Source organism: Neoarius graeffei, chromosome 11 (genome assembly GCF_027579695.1).
Source record: "Neoarius graeffei isolate fNeoGra1 chromosome 11, fNeoGra1.pri, whole genome shotgun sequence".
Lineage (NCBI taxonomy): Eukaryota > Metazoa > Chordata > Actinopteri > Siluriformes > Ariidae > Neoarius > Neoarius graeffei.
This window is the reverse complement of record NC_083579.1, coordinates 73,350,848-73,368,693: the sequence shown is the minus strand read 5'-3', so window position 1 is coordinate 73,368,693 and position 17,846 is coordinate 73,350,848. Positions and strand designations below refer to the sequence as shown.

Sequence of the window (17,846 nt, the reverse complement as noted above, 5' to 3'; positions counted from 1 at the left end):
TCACAGGGCTGACACATAGACACAGACAACCATTCACACTCACTTTAAAAAAGCTTTAAAATGTGCAAAAGCAAAAAATAAAAATGTGTACAACAACCTTTTTTTTTTTAAATACGAATGGAACATTAAGTATAGCAACAACAAAAATTGTAAGGGGGGGGCGCTGTTGTTTATTTGCTCTCTGAGGAGGGGCTGACCCTCCCACACTTTGAAAACCCCTGCGTTAGAAAGCATGCATGCTTGCTGTTCATTCTAATAGACCCGAGTTTAACGATATTTTCCAAAAACGCAGGAGACGGAGGCTGCCGGACCTGCCGGTGAAGTGCAGTTGGCGCTGGAGGATTAAATGTTTGTTTCGTTTTGTTAATTGCAAAAGCCTGACAAGGTTTTGATAATTATTTGCACTTGGGGAGGAAAAAGAAATAAAAGCACTTCTAATTTCTAAAGCATTTTTCGTATTGGTGTCCTCGTCACTCATCCATCCATTCTCAATAGGCCTACGTTTTCTTATCAATTAGCGGTTAATCATTGATTAGGAAATGTTGACGGAAAAAAAAAAAAATCCGAAATGGACAATTTTACAACTAGTTGATCATTTTCCTATAACAGCACACCGCTGCATTTTATTCTTGACTTACAACACTGATCAGTTATACAGCTGTTCAAAGCAATGAGCAGGACACTGAGCTTTCAAAACCTTGCACAGTGAGTTTTAAAGGCTCGCACGCACGACGGTGAAACGTTCAGGACGGCCCTCTCAGCGGGTGATTTGGCGCGTCAGCTATAAATGTGTCAGTCTCTCAGGAGCCAAAAGATTAACCTCATCTCACCTCGAGCTATGTGGGTCAGAACTAACGGTGTGGATGGAGCATTTTGGAAACTCCCTTATCTCTGCCTTGCACATGCTGCGGACTGATAACGACCACTCGGACAAGGTGACAAGAATGTGATCATGACACAAAACTCCTTCTCACTTACAACCAGCCTGATACGGCCAATAAAACTCCTCCACGCACACACGAGACACGGTTTTCTACTCACGACAGAGGAGAATTACAGTATGGGAAAATGATGGCGGACCTATCTGTCTCTCCAAGTCTGCAGCCTCTTCCATGGTGGCTCTGGGCAGGACGCCGGGGTCGCTGAAGCTCGTCCTGAGTAACGTCCCCATCACGAAGAAGAACAGCACGCCACCGACCACAGGGATCACTGGAGTCAGCGTGGTCGCCAAGAACGGACAGCTGCGGAGGAAAGAACAATTTAAAAATAAGTAAATAAAATAAAATAAAATAAAATAAAACCACACGTCAGAGCTGCGGAGTAATTCCCCTCAGTCTTCAAGTCACTCACACACACACACACACACACACACACACACACACACTCCACCAAGAACAAGCTCAGAGAAGCAAAGACTCCACTAGAGCTCAGAAACATGATACTGAAAGGGAAAAAAAAAAACCTTTGGAATATTTTTGTACAAAAAACAGTTACAAACGATTAAAAAAAGTTAACCTTTAAAATTAGAAAATTAATTTTCTAGCCCCGCCCCCTCCCAATTTCATGTCAATGTTAAAATAATTTTGTCCACATTAAATAATATAGAATCAAAACTACTGGAGCGTCAGCAAACCGGGCTGCGATCAAGAAGTTCGGAGACTGTTCCCGTTACAAACGAATGGAGTGCGGCACGGTCACGCGCATGCAGCAGGCGCGGGCAGTAACGTTCACGAGTCTGTATGCCACGTGACCTCATGGTGTCAACATCGAGACCTGTGTTAAGACCCTTTTTTAAAAATACAGTGAGAGTAAAAAGTATTTGATCCCTTGCTGATTTGCCCACTAATAAAGACATGATCATTCTATACTTTAATGGTCGATGTATTCTAACATGGAGAGACAGAATATCAAAACGAAAATCCAGAAAATAACTTTAAAGAATATATTTTAATTGATTTGTATTTCATCCCTCTAGCCAAAAGCACTTAATACTTGGTGGCAAAGCTTTTGTTTGCAAGCACAGCGGACAGACATTTGTTGTAGTTAACCACAAGGTTAGCACACGTATCAGGGGGAATTTTGGCCCACTCTTCTTTGCAGATCCTCTCTAAATCATTAAGGTCGGTGGGCTGTCGCTCGGCAACTCGGACCTTCAGCTCCCTCCATAGATTTTCGATTGGATTGAGGTCCGGAGACTGGCTGGGCCACTCCATGACCTTAATGTGGTTCTTCTTGAGCCACTCCTTTGTTGGCTTTGCTGTATGCTTCGGGTCGTTGTCATGTTGGAAGACCCGACCACGGCCCATTTTCAACTTCCTGGCGGAGGGGAGAAGGTTGTCCCTCAGGACTGCACGGTACATGGCTCCATCCATCTTCCCACTGATGCGGTGAAGTAGCCCTGTGCCCTTGGCAGAGAAACACCCCCAAAACATAATGCTTCCACCTCCATGCTTGACGGTGGGCGCAGTGTTCCTGGGGTCATAGGCAGCATTTTTCTTCCTCCACACATGACAAGTAGAGTTTAGGCCAAATAGTTCAATTTTGGTCTCGTCTGACCACAGAACCTTCTCCCAATCACTTTGTACATCTTTGAGGTGATCATTGGCATACTTTAGGCGGGCCTCCACATGTGCCTTCTTAAGCAGGGGTACCTTTCGGGCACTGCAGGATTTTAATCTATTGCGGCGCAAAGTGTTGCCAATTGTTTTCCTGGTGACTGTGGTCCCAGCTGCCTTGAGGTCATTCACTAACTCCTGCTGTGTGGTTGCAGGCCGATTTCTCACAGTTCTCATGATCATTGCCACCCCACGAGGTGAAATCTTCTGTGGAGCACCAGACCGAGGTCTATTGATGGTCATGTTATACTTCTTAAATTTTCTCACAACTGCACCAATGGTTGTTACTTTAATACCCAGCATCTTGCTAATGTTTTTGTAGCCCATTCCAGATTTGTGCAGGTCAACAATCCTGTCTCTGAGGTCCTGAGAGAGTTCTTTGGTCTTACCCATGTTGGAGAGTTTGGAATCTGTCTGATTCTGTGAACAGGTGTCTTTCATACAGGTGATTAGTTAGAACAGGTGTCTTCAATTCAGGTAACAAGTTGATTGGGAGCGTCTAATGCCGCTTTTCCACTACCAACGCGGCTGAGTCGGGCTGAGCCGTGCGGTGCCGAGTTGGGCTGAGTCGAGCTGAGTGGGGCTGTTGGAGTTGCATTTCGACTACAACCGCGCTGAACCGTGCTGGCTGGAAGTGGGTGGACAAATTGGGTGGAGTTAGCGAAAGTGGGTGGACGTCACGTGATGTCGTTAGGCGGCGCAAACAGTGACATCAGTGACCTTTTAAGCGGTAGTCTCACAACCCGGAGAGTAAACAATAAACATGAAGGACATGGTGTCGTTAGCGTTGCTGGTCTTGGTGCTGTGGCTTGTTGTCACCGACAACGCCAACAGATACTGGCAAGAGCGTATAGATGAGGCGAGGCGCATAAGGCTTCAGAATTCTCGTAATTCGTAATTCTTCTTCTTCCGGGTTTACGGTGTTTACAGATCCCAGCGTGCTCGCGGGGCGTGTGTGGGCATGTGAGGACACTCCTCCTCACCAATCAGTGCACAGGGGAGTGTCTGCTCACGCCCCTAGCCCCACTCGGCTCGGTTTGGCTCGCTTCAGCCCTACTCCAAAACCGTGCGGGTTTTGGGGGCTGAGCAGGGCTGAAGCGAGCTGAGTCGTGCTGTTCTTTGGTAGTCGAAACGCGAGCCGTGTCGGGCTGAAGTGAGCTGAAGCGAGCTGATAAAGGGTAGTGGAAAAGGGCCATAACTGGTCTGTGAAAGCCAGAACTCCTAATGCATACTAGGGGATCAAATACTTATTTCCCTCAATGAAATACAAATCAATTAATATATATTCTTTAAAGTTATTTTCTGGATTTTCATTTTGATATTCTGTCTCTCCATGTTAGAATACATTTACCATTAAAAGTATAGAATGATCATGTCTTTATTAGTGGGCAAACCAACAAAATCAGCAAGGGATCAAATACTTTTTACTCTCACTGTATATGAACAATGTGCACATGCGAATTTACGTAGAGAGCAAACATTAAACTGCGTCAATTAGTCACGAAGACTCTTGCGATGCTTCAGCAAGGCGTTCATGCTTCAAGAGGAGCATTAGTCAGGGTGAGTCTTCAATCCTGATGCACTTCTTTACCCTGCTCGCGTTAGGGGTCACCACAGTGGAGCTGTTCCACATTAGGGCTGGGCGATATGGCTGAAATCTGTATCACGATATAAGTGTTTCATATTGGTCGATATCGATAATTATTGAAACATTTTATGACCTATTTAAAATAAGGACCAGGAGGGAACAATACTAAATTCAAACATTTATTTTAAACTTAAACTTCCTCTGACAGCCAATAAGCAAGGAATGTCAACACGCATGTTCAATGTTACGATCACAACAAAAACTGAGCAATTATCAATAATAAAGTGCTTAAAAAACTCAAGTGTTATAAAAACATGAGCAAAGTGTTAAATGTAAACATAGCAAAACCTGCTATGTGAGAAGGACTGTCATATTTTTAATTTTTTACTGCAAGTTTAGTGCAAAAAAGTTCACCCTCTGGTGAATAACATTTAAAAACATAAATAAAAATATGCAGTGCTTTATAAACATAAAAGAAATTGAGTGAAACTGAGGTAGACTTGGACTATTCTTAAACTATTCAAGTATATTTTCATTGAAGGTTTAATAAAATAAAAATAGTGTTTTGTAAACAGAAGAAATTAAAGTAAAACTGAGGTAGACTTAAGACTTTACATCTGTAACATCTGGCCTTACTGACTTTATCCACAATTTCCTCGCTCGTTCCGGCACTCATCTTTCTTTTCTTGGCCACGCTGTTTCTGGAAAAAAAATAAACACGACCACGAGACAACGAGATGGCGCAACCAAACGCGATACTGTTACATGATTGGCTATCAGCGTGTCACTCCCTATGCGTTGCTAGGCACCAGAGGACGAGTGCCTTTGCTCATGCAACCAAGCTTGCTTCGCAACAACAGTTGATTGAAAGCGGACCTAAACCAGAGAGGGCTCTGGCTAACGCTTGTTTCTTGAAAAAAAAAAATTCTATCGAAACGTTCTATCGAACACATTTTCTATTGATATCAAGTATGTGTCTATCGTGATACGTATCGTTATTTTATCGCCCAGCCCTATTCCACATATCCGATTTGGCATAGGTTTTACACCAAACGCCCTTCCTGACACAACCCTCCTCAATCTATCTGGACTTGGGACCGGCACCAAGAATGTACTGGCTTGTACAACGCCAGTGGCCGGGGAGTTGACCTCATCTGCAAGTCCTTGAACTGCGGGGGAAACCGGGGCACCCGGAGAACACTAGACATGTGACGATTCGGTCTTCTCACAATTCGATTCACATTTTGTGTCCTCTGTTTTATAACTGATGCAAATCATTGTCGATATTCTGTTAACTGTCAGCCTAGAAATGTAGAGCAATAAAAAAAACCAACACAAAACAAGTAGCGTTGGCTTTGTAGTCTTCATTCAGACTCCAGTGACTTTGAATGTAACGATGATTGTATCTCAGTTCAGTCATTTTTGGCACATTTTAATTTTCAAACCGCAAAACAAGAAGAAACAACAAGAGCGCTCCGAAAGGACAATATCCGCCACTGGGAAGTCCGCCATAACTCTGGGAAAATGCGATTGAATTGAATGAAATTGCAATCTGCGTATTACCAACATATAACAAAGAATCCTGCCAAGTTTCATGAAATTCCTCCAAAAATTGTGAGAGGAGTTGATTTCAGAAGGTGAGCACCCTTTGCGGAACGGACGGACACCACTACGACATAATCCCCCTTCGGGCTTTTCAGCCAGCGGGTTGATGATAAAAATTGTGAGGGAAGTTGATTTCAGAAAGCGAGCACACCTTGATGAAATTGCCAAAGTACAAGTTTGTTAATAATCGAGGGCATAACTCTGGGAAAATTTGCCCAAATTAAACAAAATTTCAATCTGCGTATAACCGTCATATAACAAAGAATCTTTCCGCCAAGTTTGGTGAAATTCCTCTACAAATTGTGAGAGGAGTTGATTTCAGAAGAACGTACACCCTCATGAAATCGTCAAAGTACAAGTTATTTAATCAAGGGTCAAAACTCTGGGAAAATTTTTACAAACGAAATTCAATCACAATCTGCGTATTACCGTCATATAACAAGGCCTTTTACCAAGCTTCGAGAAATTCGTCCAAAAATTATGAGAGGAGTCGATGTCAGAAGGCGAGCACACCTTCATGAAATTGTCAAATTACAATTTTGTTAATCAAGGGCTGTAACTCTGGGAAAATGCAACCAAATTGAACGAAATTACAATATGCATACTACCGACATATAACAAAGAATCCCGCCAAGTTTAGTGAAACTCCTCCAAAAATTGTGAGAGGAGTTGATTTCAGAAGGTGAGCGCCCTTCCCGGGACAGACATCACCACGACATAATCCCCCTTCGGGTCTTTTGGCCAGCAGGGGATTTAAAAAAAACAAAAACTTTTGTCTCAATCTTTTAAAACGCAAAAATCCTGTCACTTGTGTTAAAGTGAATCCTACCTCCTGAGACACAACATTCATTGTCCAGAGAGAACAAAGGCACTGAGATTGTAAGAAATGCCGCCAAACTGGGCTTTTAAAAGCCGGTGGCTTCAGGAATTCCGAGTCGTCCGCCATTTTATATTTGTATATGTAAATACTTAATTTATTTTAATTTATCTAGAAGTTTTCTCTATTTCTTTTCTCTGTTTATCTGTAATGATGCTGCTGGAATCTTAAATTCCCTGAGGGAACCCGCCCAAACGGATCAATAAAGTTTTATCTAATCTAATGTTGTTCACAAAGCAATGCATGATTGCTATAGCAACCACAAACATGGCTGCACCCACGTACAGCTCCGGGTACTGAATCAAATTTTTAATATTGAAATTATGCTGTTTTTCGAAATTTGTTATGCATCTAGGGTTATCGGGATGAAATTAGGTACTGTTAGTGAATCAGTACATTTTAATCAATTTTTGAATCGCAGATTGAAATGAATCGATTAATCGTCACGCCGACACGAGGAGAACATGCAAACTCCACACAGAAAGGCCCCCGTCGGCTGTAAGGTTCGAACCCAGAACCTTCTTGCTGTGTTAAATAGTGCAAACCACTGCGCCACCGTGCCGTCCAACAATCTTCATGCACAACATGCCAAATTCCTTGGACATCTGAGGGTTGCGTTTTGTGTTTGACACAATTTGTAGTTTTCTCTCTGCTCAAATTTGTGGTCCTTCGTTAAAGGAGAACTGAAGGCAATTTTTTTTTATTATGAAAATTCTATTCCTGGGCAGCATGGTGGTGTAGTGGTTAGCGCTGTCGCCTCACAGCAAGAAGGTCCTGGGTTCGAGCCCCGTGGCCGGTGAGGGCCTTTCTGTGCGGAGTTTGCATGTTCTCGCCGTGTCCGCGTGGGTTTCCTCCGGGTGCTCCGGTTTCCCCCACAGTCCAAAGACATGCAGGTTAGGTTAACTGGTGACTCTAAATTGAGCGTAGGTGTGAATGTGAGTGTGAATGGTTGTCTGTGTCTATGTGTCAGCCCTGTGATGACCTGGCGACTTGTCCAGGGTGTACCCCGCCTTTCGCCCGTAGTCAGCTGGGATAGGCTCCAGCTCGCCTGCGACCCTGTAGAAGGATAAAGCGGCTAGAGATAATGAGATGAGATGAAATTCTATTCCTCTCATTTTATTAAATATTGGAATGCATTTTTGATCGCTATTTTGTCGCTGCTATAGCGAGTTATGAGTGTTTGAAATATGCTGTAATATATCAGTCCGTATGTCAAAGCAACGGCCGTAAACGAGATTCGTTGAGACCTGTGCGAGACATCGTAGGATGGAAGTAAAACGTACAGCAGAAATCAAAGCGACCGACATCTGCCAACGTCGTCAAAAGACGTGCGCGCCCTCTTTCGAATGCTGATGTAATCAAGCTGGAAGTTTTGTTTGTTTTGATAGCAATCAGGAAAGTTTGAAAAAAGTCAGCAGTAATCGTCATTTAAACTCGTTTTTGTGCAATATTTCGTTTGGAAAACAGTTTTCAAAATGGCGGCACTGACACCTGGCTGACACTTCACGTTTCGAAGTCTCGCACAAGTCTCGTGAAGATCGCGCGGATAAGCGACGCCTGCCGTGGACCAAACGAACTAAATTCAACACGGCTAAAAACCGAATAGGCCGATAAGTATAATATTTAATCGCCAATACGAGTCACGATATAAGGTTACTAAAACCGAAAACGTAATTGAATAACACGTTAATTAAGCAAGTTTAAAAATGACTTCAGTTCTCCTTTAAGATCGCAAAACAGTTTCTGGTAATATTTAATTTAAAAAACAAACAAACAAACAAAATGATTGGACAATGCTAGTTTGTGTGAATTTTTTTTTTAACACAAATTCACTCGGACAAAACCTCTCAATTCTCAAATCTTGAACGGAGGATGACTGAACGTTAATATTAGCGTTAAAACTGATCAGACCTTTCTAATCTGTTGATCACATACGACCAGCGTTCTTTACCTTATTCAAAAGCGCGACAAAAAGAGGCTGGTGAGGGAACGATTGTGTATCGCTGCTATAACATAAGCTACAATATGTTTGTCAAAATAAAACGCGACTATAAACTTTATTCTTTAATTCAGTCTTTCAATAAAAACGCTGGGAGTTTGTGCTCTTACAGGAAAATAATTAACTTGAAGACATCACACTACCGTTGCTGTTGATTATTTGCCTATAAGAGCGCACCCTGTGGTCTTTCACTCCTTAGTTAGTTGGCTAATAAGCTTGCTGTCGCCAAGTGAGAAGTTTTAGCCAAATCACTGAAAACAGAAGATGAGATTTCAAACCGCGCTTGTGTTCTGTAGAAATTGCCTTTGCTCGATCAGAACATGAATGAGATTTGAACTTCTTCCTCCCTGGACGCCGCTCACCACCAGTGGAGGAAAATCAAGTCTATTTTACTCTGTTTACTTCTCATTTAACACCATTATCTAATCTAATCTAACAGAGAGTTCCAGCTTAATCCGATTACTCCTGCAACGTTAGGTGCACATGACTCTAATCACATTAGTTTGGAGGAGGAGGAGGAGGATGATGATGATCTTTCTCACGTCCTGCCTCGTTAATCCAAGTAGCCTAATAGCTTTCAAAGCAGATGTTTAGCTTTTATAGTGAAAGGAGTAAAACCACCACAGACTCTTCTAGCAAAGATAAACGTGTTTAAAAACCTCAAACAATCCAGCACATTATACATCTGTCATAAGGGGTGTTCACACGGCACATATTTGCATCGATGCTGCACCGATGTATTTTGTTGCGATATATCTTACACCGGTGTACATTTTGTGCAGCGTTCACACGTCACAAACCTGCTTTCTAGAGAGAAGCGTGTTAGCACCGGTGCAGCCTCACTTGCGTTCACACGGCAGTTTTTGCGACCGTGCTATATGATAGTAATAATGCGGAAATGAAATATGCGCATGCGTGAAAATGTACTTCCTTTTCCCGGTTGTCATGGCATCACCAAGCGCCGGGAAAACAACGTGGATGAAGACACCAGTGTTGCCAGATACTGCTGACGTTTTCCAGCCCAAAATATGTTCAAATCCGCCAAAATGCACTTAAAACCGCCCAATCTGGCAACACTGGAAGACACGCAGTTCTGTTGTTGGTATTCGCCATTTTGGAAGCGTAAAATACCAGGATGCAAATTATGCAATGTCCGTATGTAATCAACTCTCGTCACGCGTAGCGAGTGTACCCCTACTAGCGTTCAGAGGGCCCATTTTATATTGGTGCTGCCCTGCAAACTAGCATTTACTCCGGAGTAAATTTCTTAAACCACCTCCCGAGCAGGGTTAGATTTGCGCCGGTTTAAGCAGCTTTCAGGGGCTACACCGCTATAACTTTGTACCGTGTGAACGCTCTACCGGGGCAGCCCCGGTGCTACACCGGAGTAACAGTTGCCGTGTGAACACCCCTATACTTTAACTCATTAAATTTTATTACCACGGACCAGAACGTCAAGGACATAGGAGCTCATCCAGCCTGCCATCAAAACAACCAAAACATCAAACCGAACTGAAACGTGAGAGAGAGAGAGAGAGAGAGAGAGAGAGAGGGAGGACCAGCCACCACGACAAACTGTTTACAACAGGAAAAATCAACAAAGGACGAAAATTTTGTTCCCTGACAGAAGATCGGCCCAAAACCTCCATCAGAACTGAATTTGCATGATAAATGAGTCGGATGTACAATTCTATTCGGAAGAAAATGTACTAAAAAGTGAACGTAACACCTCTAAACCCCACTTTTTCCCCTTGTACAAAGCAACAATCGTTATGTTGATTTGATTGATCATGCATTTTCAAACCATAGCTGATCCAAAAGGCCATAAATTAACGGAAAATCAATAAAAATCAGCCGATTTTCACGCAATCTGCCGAGACTGAAGCGGAAGGTCCCGAAGCGGTGCGTGACGTCATACGTGTAACAATCCAGGTATCAATTTCGTTCCCGTGTGCGACAGTAATTAGACCAGTCTCGATATGGAAATCACGTTTTGGAGAGAATTCCGATAGCGATTGGGATTCTTATACGTGTCAGATGAAGCGGCAGATGATTATCAAGGATACTCCGGAGTAAACGGTTCTTTTCGAGCCCCCAAGACGAGAAACACATGCCAGTTCACTCATTTCACGACAGTCTTTCTCTGTAGCACGCCTGAGATAGAGAGAGATGTGCAGAACGCGGTGGCTACCTTTCATCATGTTTTCCTGAACAAAACTAAAAACAACTCGAGTCTTGCAGTATCGCAATCTGAGAGCATTTAATACGCTTCAGTGAAAAATTAATGATGATTGCGCGCACGTGCGCATTTTTCTTCCTGTTAAAGTGCATCAGATATGAAAAGATCGGCTGTCGTGAGCGTGTAAGTGTTGCTCATAATCCTGCGTCTGGTGCACTGTGCGTGTACGAGACCGCGAGAGGTAATTGTGAACTCGATTAACTGTCCAAATAGTTTTTAATAAATGATCACGTCATTTATTAAATAAATAAGTTTCTTTTCTGCTCCGGTAATTCCCATGCGGTCATTCTGGTGGTGATGAACACTTGACGAATCAGATTTATTATTATTCGTAGGAAATCCGACACGAAATCTGCCCGCTTCGTTTGCACAAACCTCACCCACTGTTGCTTTAAGCTAGCCGCACACTACGGCGATCCACGCGGTACCGAACCGACCCATTTCAGAGCCGACTCCCGACAGGGCACGCGCATATTCCCCGACTGTTGACGAGTGCACTCGCGATTGAAGCGACACGTGACAACTTAATAGCTTTGTGATTGGCTATTGGATATAGTTACTGTTAAATCCAACACTTGAAGATGCTACAGGCTGAATTACAAATGACACAACATGGAATATGTAGCGCACTATCTAGGCTGCATGAGCTATTATTTCCAACCTTAAATAGTGCACTTATATAGGGGAGTTAAAGCGATTTGGAATTCAGCCACACAACTTGAGCAGAGTGGCTTTCCAGCCCACTGTGTCTATGGATAAAGCTTCAGTCTATGGAATTACAGTATATACCTGCATTAGGTGCTACCAACACGTATTTCTCGCGCTAGAAATTGTGTTTAATGATGTCACGTGTTATATGCGAAAGATATGATTGGCTATTGCTAGCGACTCTTGCCGATCAGTCTGGCTCCCGATTAGTTTTTCGAATTGGCTGTGAGATGAGTCGGTACCATCGAAAACTAGTCTTTACACCTGACTCGCGACTTCAGTTGGCTCGGTACGCTGAAAATCGGCGTAGTGTGCAGCTAGCTTTAGGCCCACTTTACACGGGGATGGTCTGAAACAAAAATGCAAAAGTCTGTTTTCGTTCTCACTTTTTTCCGCGTCTACACGACCGTTTTCAAGGAGGAAATCTGCGTCTATACGGTGACGCATAAATGTCTCGTCTTCTTCCGCTTATCCGGGACCGGGTCGCGGAGGCAGCAGTCTAAGCATGGAAGCCCAAACTTCCCTTTCCCCAGACACCTCGGCCAGCTCCTCGGGAAGAACACCGAGGCGTTCCCAGGCCAGCCGAGAGACATAGTCCCTCCAGCGTGTCCTGGGTCTTCCCCGGGGCCTCCTCCCGGGGGGGCATGCCTGGAACACCTCCCCAGGGAGGCGTCCAGGAGGCATCCGAAAAAGATGCCCGAGCCACCTCAGCTGGTTCCTCTCGATGTGGAGGAGCAGCGGCTCTACTCCGAGCTCCTCCCGAGTGACTGTGCTTCTCACCCTATCTCTAAGGGAGCGCCCAGCCACCCTGCTCCTGCTCCGTTCGTACAGGGACCGGACAGCCCTTAGCAAAGAGCCCCGAACCCCATACTCCCGAAGCACCCCCCACAGAATACCACGGGGGACACAGTCGAATGCCTTCTCCAGATCCACAAAGCACATGTGGACTGGTTGGGCAAACTCCCATGAACCCTCGAGCACCCTATGAAGGGTATAGAGCTGGTCCAGTGTTCCGCGACCAGGACGAAAACCGCATTGTTCCTCCTGGATCCGAGGTTCGACTATTGGTCGAATTCTCCTCTCCAGTACCCTGGAGTAAACTTTCCCTGGGAGGCTGAGAAGTGTGATTCCCCTATAATTGGAGCACACTCTCCGGTCCCCTTTCTTAAAAAGAGGGACCACCACCCCAGTCTGCCACTCCAGAGGCACTGTCCCCGACCACCACGCGATGTTGCAGAGGCGTGTCAACCAAGACAGCCCCACAACATCCAGAGACTTGAGATACTCAGGGCGGATCTCATCCACCCCCGGTGCCTTGCCACCGAGGAGCTTGCAAACCATCTCAGTGACTTCGGCTTGGGTAATGGACGAGTCCACCTCTGAGTCATCAGCCTCAGTCTCCTCAGTGGAAGACATGACGGTGGGATTGAGGAGATCCTCAAAGTATTCCTTCCACCGCCCGACAATGTCCCCAGTCGAGGTCAACAGCTCCCCACCCGCACTGTAAACAGTGTTGGCAGAGTACTGCTTCCCCCTCCTGAGGCGCCGGACGGTTTGCCAGAATTTCTTCGAGGCCGACCGATAGTCCTTCTCCATGGCCTCCCCGAACTCCTCCCAGTTCCGAGTTTTTGCCTCCGCAACTGCCCGAGCTCCAGCACGCCTGGCCTGCCGATACCCGTCGGCTGCCTCAGGAGTCCCGGAGGTCAACATGGCCCGATAGGATTCCTTCTTCAGCTTGACGGCATCCCTTTCTTCCGGTGTCCACCACCGGGTTCGGGGATTGCCGCCACGACAGGCACCGGAGACCTTGCGGCCACAGCTCCGAACAGCTGCATCCACAATGGAGGTAGAGAACATGGTCCACTCAGACTCAATGTCCCCCGCCTCCCTCGGAAGCTGGGAAAAGCTCTCCCGGAGGTGGGAGTTAAAGACCTCCCCAACAGAGTGCTCGGCCAGACGTTCCCAGCAGACCCTCACCATACGTTTAGGCCTGCCAGGTCTGTCCAACTTCCTCCTCCGCCAGCGGATCCAACTCACCACCAGGTGGTGATCAGTTGACAGCTCAGCCCCTCTCTTCACCCGAGTGTCCAAGACATAGGGCCGGAGATCAGATGAAACGACTACAAAGTCGATCATCGACCTCCGACCTAAGGTGTCCTGGTGCCACGTGCACTTATGGACACCCCTATGCTCAAACATGGTGTTCGTTATGGACAAACCGTGACTAGCACAGAAGTCCAATAACAAAACACCACTCGGGTTCAGATCGGGGAGGCCGTTCCTCCCAACCACGCCCCTCCAGGTGACACTGTCGTCGCCCACGTGAGCATTGAAGTCCCCCAGTAGCACAATGGAGTCCCCAGTCTGAGCACCCCTCAGTACCTCTCCCAGGGACTCCAAGAAGGCCGGATACTCTATACTGCTATTTGGCCCGTAGGCACAAACAACAGCAAGAGCCCTCTCCCCAATCCGAAGGCGCAGAGAGGCGACCCTCTCGTTCACTGGGGTAAACTCCAACACATGGCGGCTGAGCTGGGGAGCTATAAGCAAGCCCACACCAGCCCGCCGCCGCTCACCACGGGCGACTCCAGAGAAGTGGAAAGTCCAGCCCCTCTCGAGGAGCTGGGTTCCAGAGCCCAAGCTATGCGTGGAGGTGAGCCCGACTATCTCTAGCCGGTACCTCTCAACCTCCCGCACAAGCTCAGGCTCCTTCCCCCCCAGCGAAGTGACATTCCATGTCCCAACAGCCAGCCGCTGTGACCGGGGATCAGGTCGTCGAGGCCCCTGCCTTCGACTGCCACCCAATCCACATTGCACCAAACCCCTACTGCTACCTCTGTGGGTGGTGAACCCACAGGAGGTCGGGCCCACGTCACCTCTTCGGGCTGAGCCCGGCCGGGCCCCATGGGCAAAGGCCCGGCCACCAAGCGCTCGCATACGAGCCCCAACCCCGGGCCTGGCTCCAGGGTGGGGCCCCGGCTGCGTCCTACCGGGCGACGTCACGGTCCTGGATTTTTTCTCCATAGGGGGTTACGCTATTCCACATAAATGTGTGGAATTCAATTGGATGTGCATGCCAGGCGGCTAGGTGGTGCTGCGAAAGACCTCCGCTATGTCTGCATGCATGCGCAACGTCTTCCGTCTTGTCTGATCTGCACATCTGCGCCGCGAAAACTTTGACTACTCTGGCTATGGTAAGTAAGAAAGTAAGTAAAAAAGTAAGAGCATACTATACCCGCCTCTGTGCATTAATGTGCAGATTCGGTATAGATGTTCGAAGGACTCCTGGACGTTTATTAAAGCTGCCAGAGCAGCTTGAAGGTCCGTTGGATCGATGTAATCAGACATGCTCTTACTTTTTTACTTACTTTCTTACTTCCCGGGCTGGCATGTACAGTATATGACATATGTATGACGTAAACGCGTACCCGACGTGAGCAGATCCGAGCAGAGTTTCGCGTATTGGGTAGTTTAGACGGATATGCAACGGGGGCTGTTTTTAACTTATCCACTCTGGAAGGCGTTTTCAATTTTTTCCGTTTTTCAGCCTCGGAAACGCCGTCCCCGTGTAGACGAAAGGCACTTCCGATAAAATATTTAGTCGTTTTTACCCGACAGCGTCCTCGTGTAAACGGGCCCTTAGATTAGTGTCATTTCTCGGGAATTCATGAACTGAACATCCTGTCGTATATGGATTTGAACATCCAAACACAACGCAGCGCTTTCACATTTGTTATTTTTGTAAGATTCCATCAACAATATCCAATTTCAGCGAGTAAACAAGCACGGAGTCCGAGGAACCGAAATGACCCAGATAACCGGGGTTCCATGCGTGACGTCACATGAGATTAGCCCCGAGGCAAGGCTGCCTTTTTCCGCAAACCGCGATTTATTGATAGCTTTGTGCTTGATAATAAAATAACTCATTAAGATCCCTCCCCGCTTTATTAATTCATTTTGGTCGTTACTAATAATATATTCATTTTAAAGCATTACAATAAGGCATTACATACACCAAGTTGATCTAAAGACTAATTCATGAGCAAAAAATTGACAATACAACGGCCGAGTGTAGAACAGAAGGTCGAGTTCTTTCAAATAAAACATTCCGAACTGAAATCCATCGTGGACTGATGGAGGGAGGAGATACGACTGAACTGAAAATAAACAAAAAAGTTGTAAACAAATTGTTTACAAACAGGAAAATCAACAAACAAACTACCAAGTTCTGTTCCTCAAGGGAAGATCGACCCAAAACATCGATCAGAACTGAAATCGGATGAGAAATCAGAGAGGAGATACAATTCTAGTGAGAGGCCTGGAAAATTTGTTAATTTGGCCAAATTAGTAAAAAATATATATATATATCTGACAAGACAATGACCGAGTTTTGTGCAGAAGGTCGAGTTCTTTCAAACAAAACAATCGGAACGGAAATCCATGGAGAACTGACGGAGGAGATACGACTGGCGTCCGTCTCGCCATGGCAACAGCTCATCGACCTGATGGACGCCATGAGCTAATCATCAGGAACTTTAAATTTCCCTGAAAGTATTACTTTAATACATCAGGACGCTTCATTGATGTTAACCAAGTGCGTGCAAAAATGTCGTTTTATCGATTAATCTTTTTTTTTTTTAATTCATCTGATTTGATATCAATCTGTAAAATTTATCGATTGATCTTTTCGGCGAATTGTTTCAAACCCAGCCAGGGAATGAAATAGACGGGCTCACTGAACTCGACTGCATCCCAGAACAGAAAAGGACATCTCGATTTAATCTTTAAAGCGCTGTCTTTTCGGGAGGAGACTTTAAAATAAATCTGTAATGACAAATCCAAACGTGAACGTCTCCTGTGATTATTCGTCCATGACGAAAACGATCATCGTGGCTGTGAGCCACTCGCGCGTCGGCACCATCATGCGTCGGTCAGTGTGTTTTCAGTTTCTTTGAGCCTTCCATGGATATAAAACACAACGTGTGTAATCAGCATTTCATTCCTGCTCTCTGTGGGAATAAACCTTCCGCGAGATTCAATTTCAGAACGTAAGAATCCTAACGATTCTTACATTCATGTGACATCACCACAGCGTACATATATATTCTGATAGCCCATGATTTTCTTGGGGCGGGCCGAGGGAAAGAGAAAGCAAGCGAGAAAGAAAGAGAAAAAGAGCACAAGAAAGAGAAAAAGCAGAGACAAAGAAGACAAAGAAAGGGAAAGAGAAAAAAAGAAAATGAGAGAGAGAGGAGGACAGAGGGAAGAGAGAGAAAAAAAGAGAAAAAGACAGAGGGGAAGAGAAAGCAAGCGAGAGACAGAAAAAGAGAAAAAGTAGAGAAAAAGAAAAGAGGGAAAGAGAAAACGAGAGAGAGGGAAGAGAGAAAAAGCAGAGAAAAAGAAGACAGAGAGGGAGAGAGAAAAGGGAAAGAGAAAAAAGAAAAGAACAGAGGGAAGAGAGAAAAAAGAGAAAGAGGGAAAGAGAAAGCGAGCGAGAGAGACAGAGAAAGCGAGCGAGAGAGACAGAAAAAAGAGAAAAGAAAGAAAAAGTAGAGAAAAAGAAAACAGAGGGAAAGAGAAAAAGAGAAAACGAGAGAGGGAAGAGAGAAAAAAGAGAGGGAAAGAGAAAGCAAGTGAGAAAGAAAGAGAAAAAGAGAGAAAAAGAAAAGTAGAGAAAGGAGAAAATGAGACAGAGGAGGAGAGAGGGAAAGCGCGAGAGAGAAAAAGACAGAGAGGGAAAGAGAGAAGGAAAAAGAAAAAATGAAAGAGGGAGAGAGAAAGAAGAGAAAAATAGAGAACAAGACAGAAAACGAGAGAAAGAGAAAAATAGAGCGAGAGAGAAAAAGAGAGGGAAAGACAAAGAAAGCAAGAGGGAAAGAAGAGAAAAAACGAAAGAGGGAGAGAGAAAAGAGATTGAAAAATAGAGAACAAGAGAGAAAACGGGAGAGAGAGAAGGAGAGGGAAAGAGAAAGAGCAAGAAAGAGAAAAAGAGAGAAAAAAAGACAGAGAAAAAATAGAGGGAGAGCGCGAGATGTTATAACTTGGTTGTAGATTACAGGGTTGAAAGTCTAATTGCAGAAGGAGGCCAAGTGAAGCAGAAGAGGAAGCGATGCTGCGACTGGTTCCTCGTCCCACCGTTCCAGGCTGCTCGCCGTTAACTTTTAACGGCCTGTGAACGGATAAAGCAAAACATCCCTCCAAATACGGAAACCTGC

The 17,846-nt window shown here is 45.2% G+C and overlaps 1 protein-coding gene across 3 annotated transcripts in view; it reads right to left on the bottom strand.

Moving 5' to 3' along the window:
• LOC132894623 (palmitoyltransferase ZDHHC14-like) overlaps nucleotides 1-17,846 on the bottom strand; it is a 230,950-nt gene that overhangs the window by 157,644 nt on the left and 55,460 nt on the right. For all 3 annotated transcript variants that reach the window (XM_060934700.1, XM_060934702.1, XM_060934703.1), the window contains exon 3: nucleotides 1,081-1,241. In XM_060934700.1, coding sequence (XP_060790683.1) covers nucleotides 1,081-1,241 — 161 coding nt within the window. The remainder of the gene's footprint in view (nucleotides 1-1,080; nucleotides 1,242-17,846) is intronic.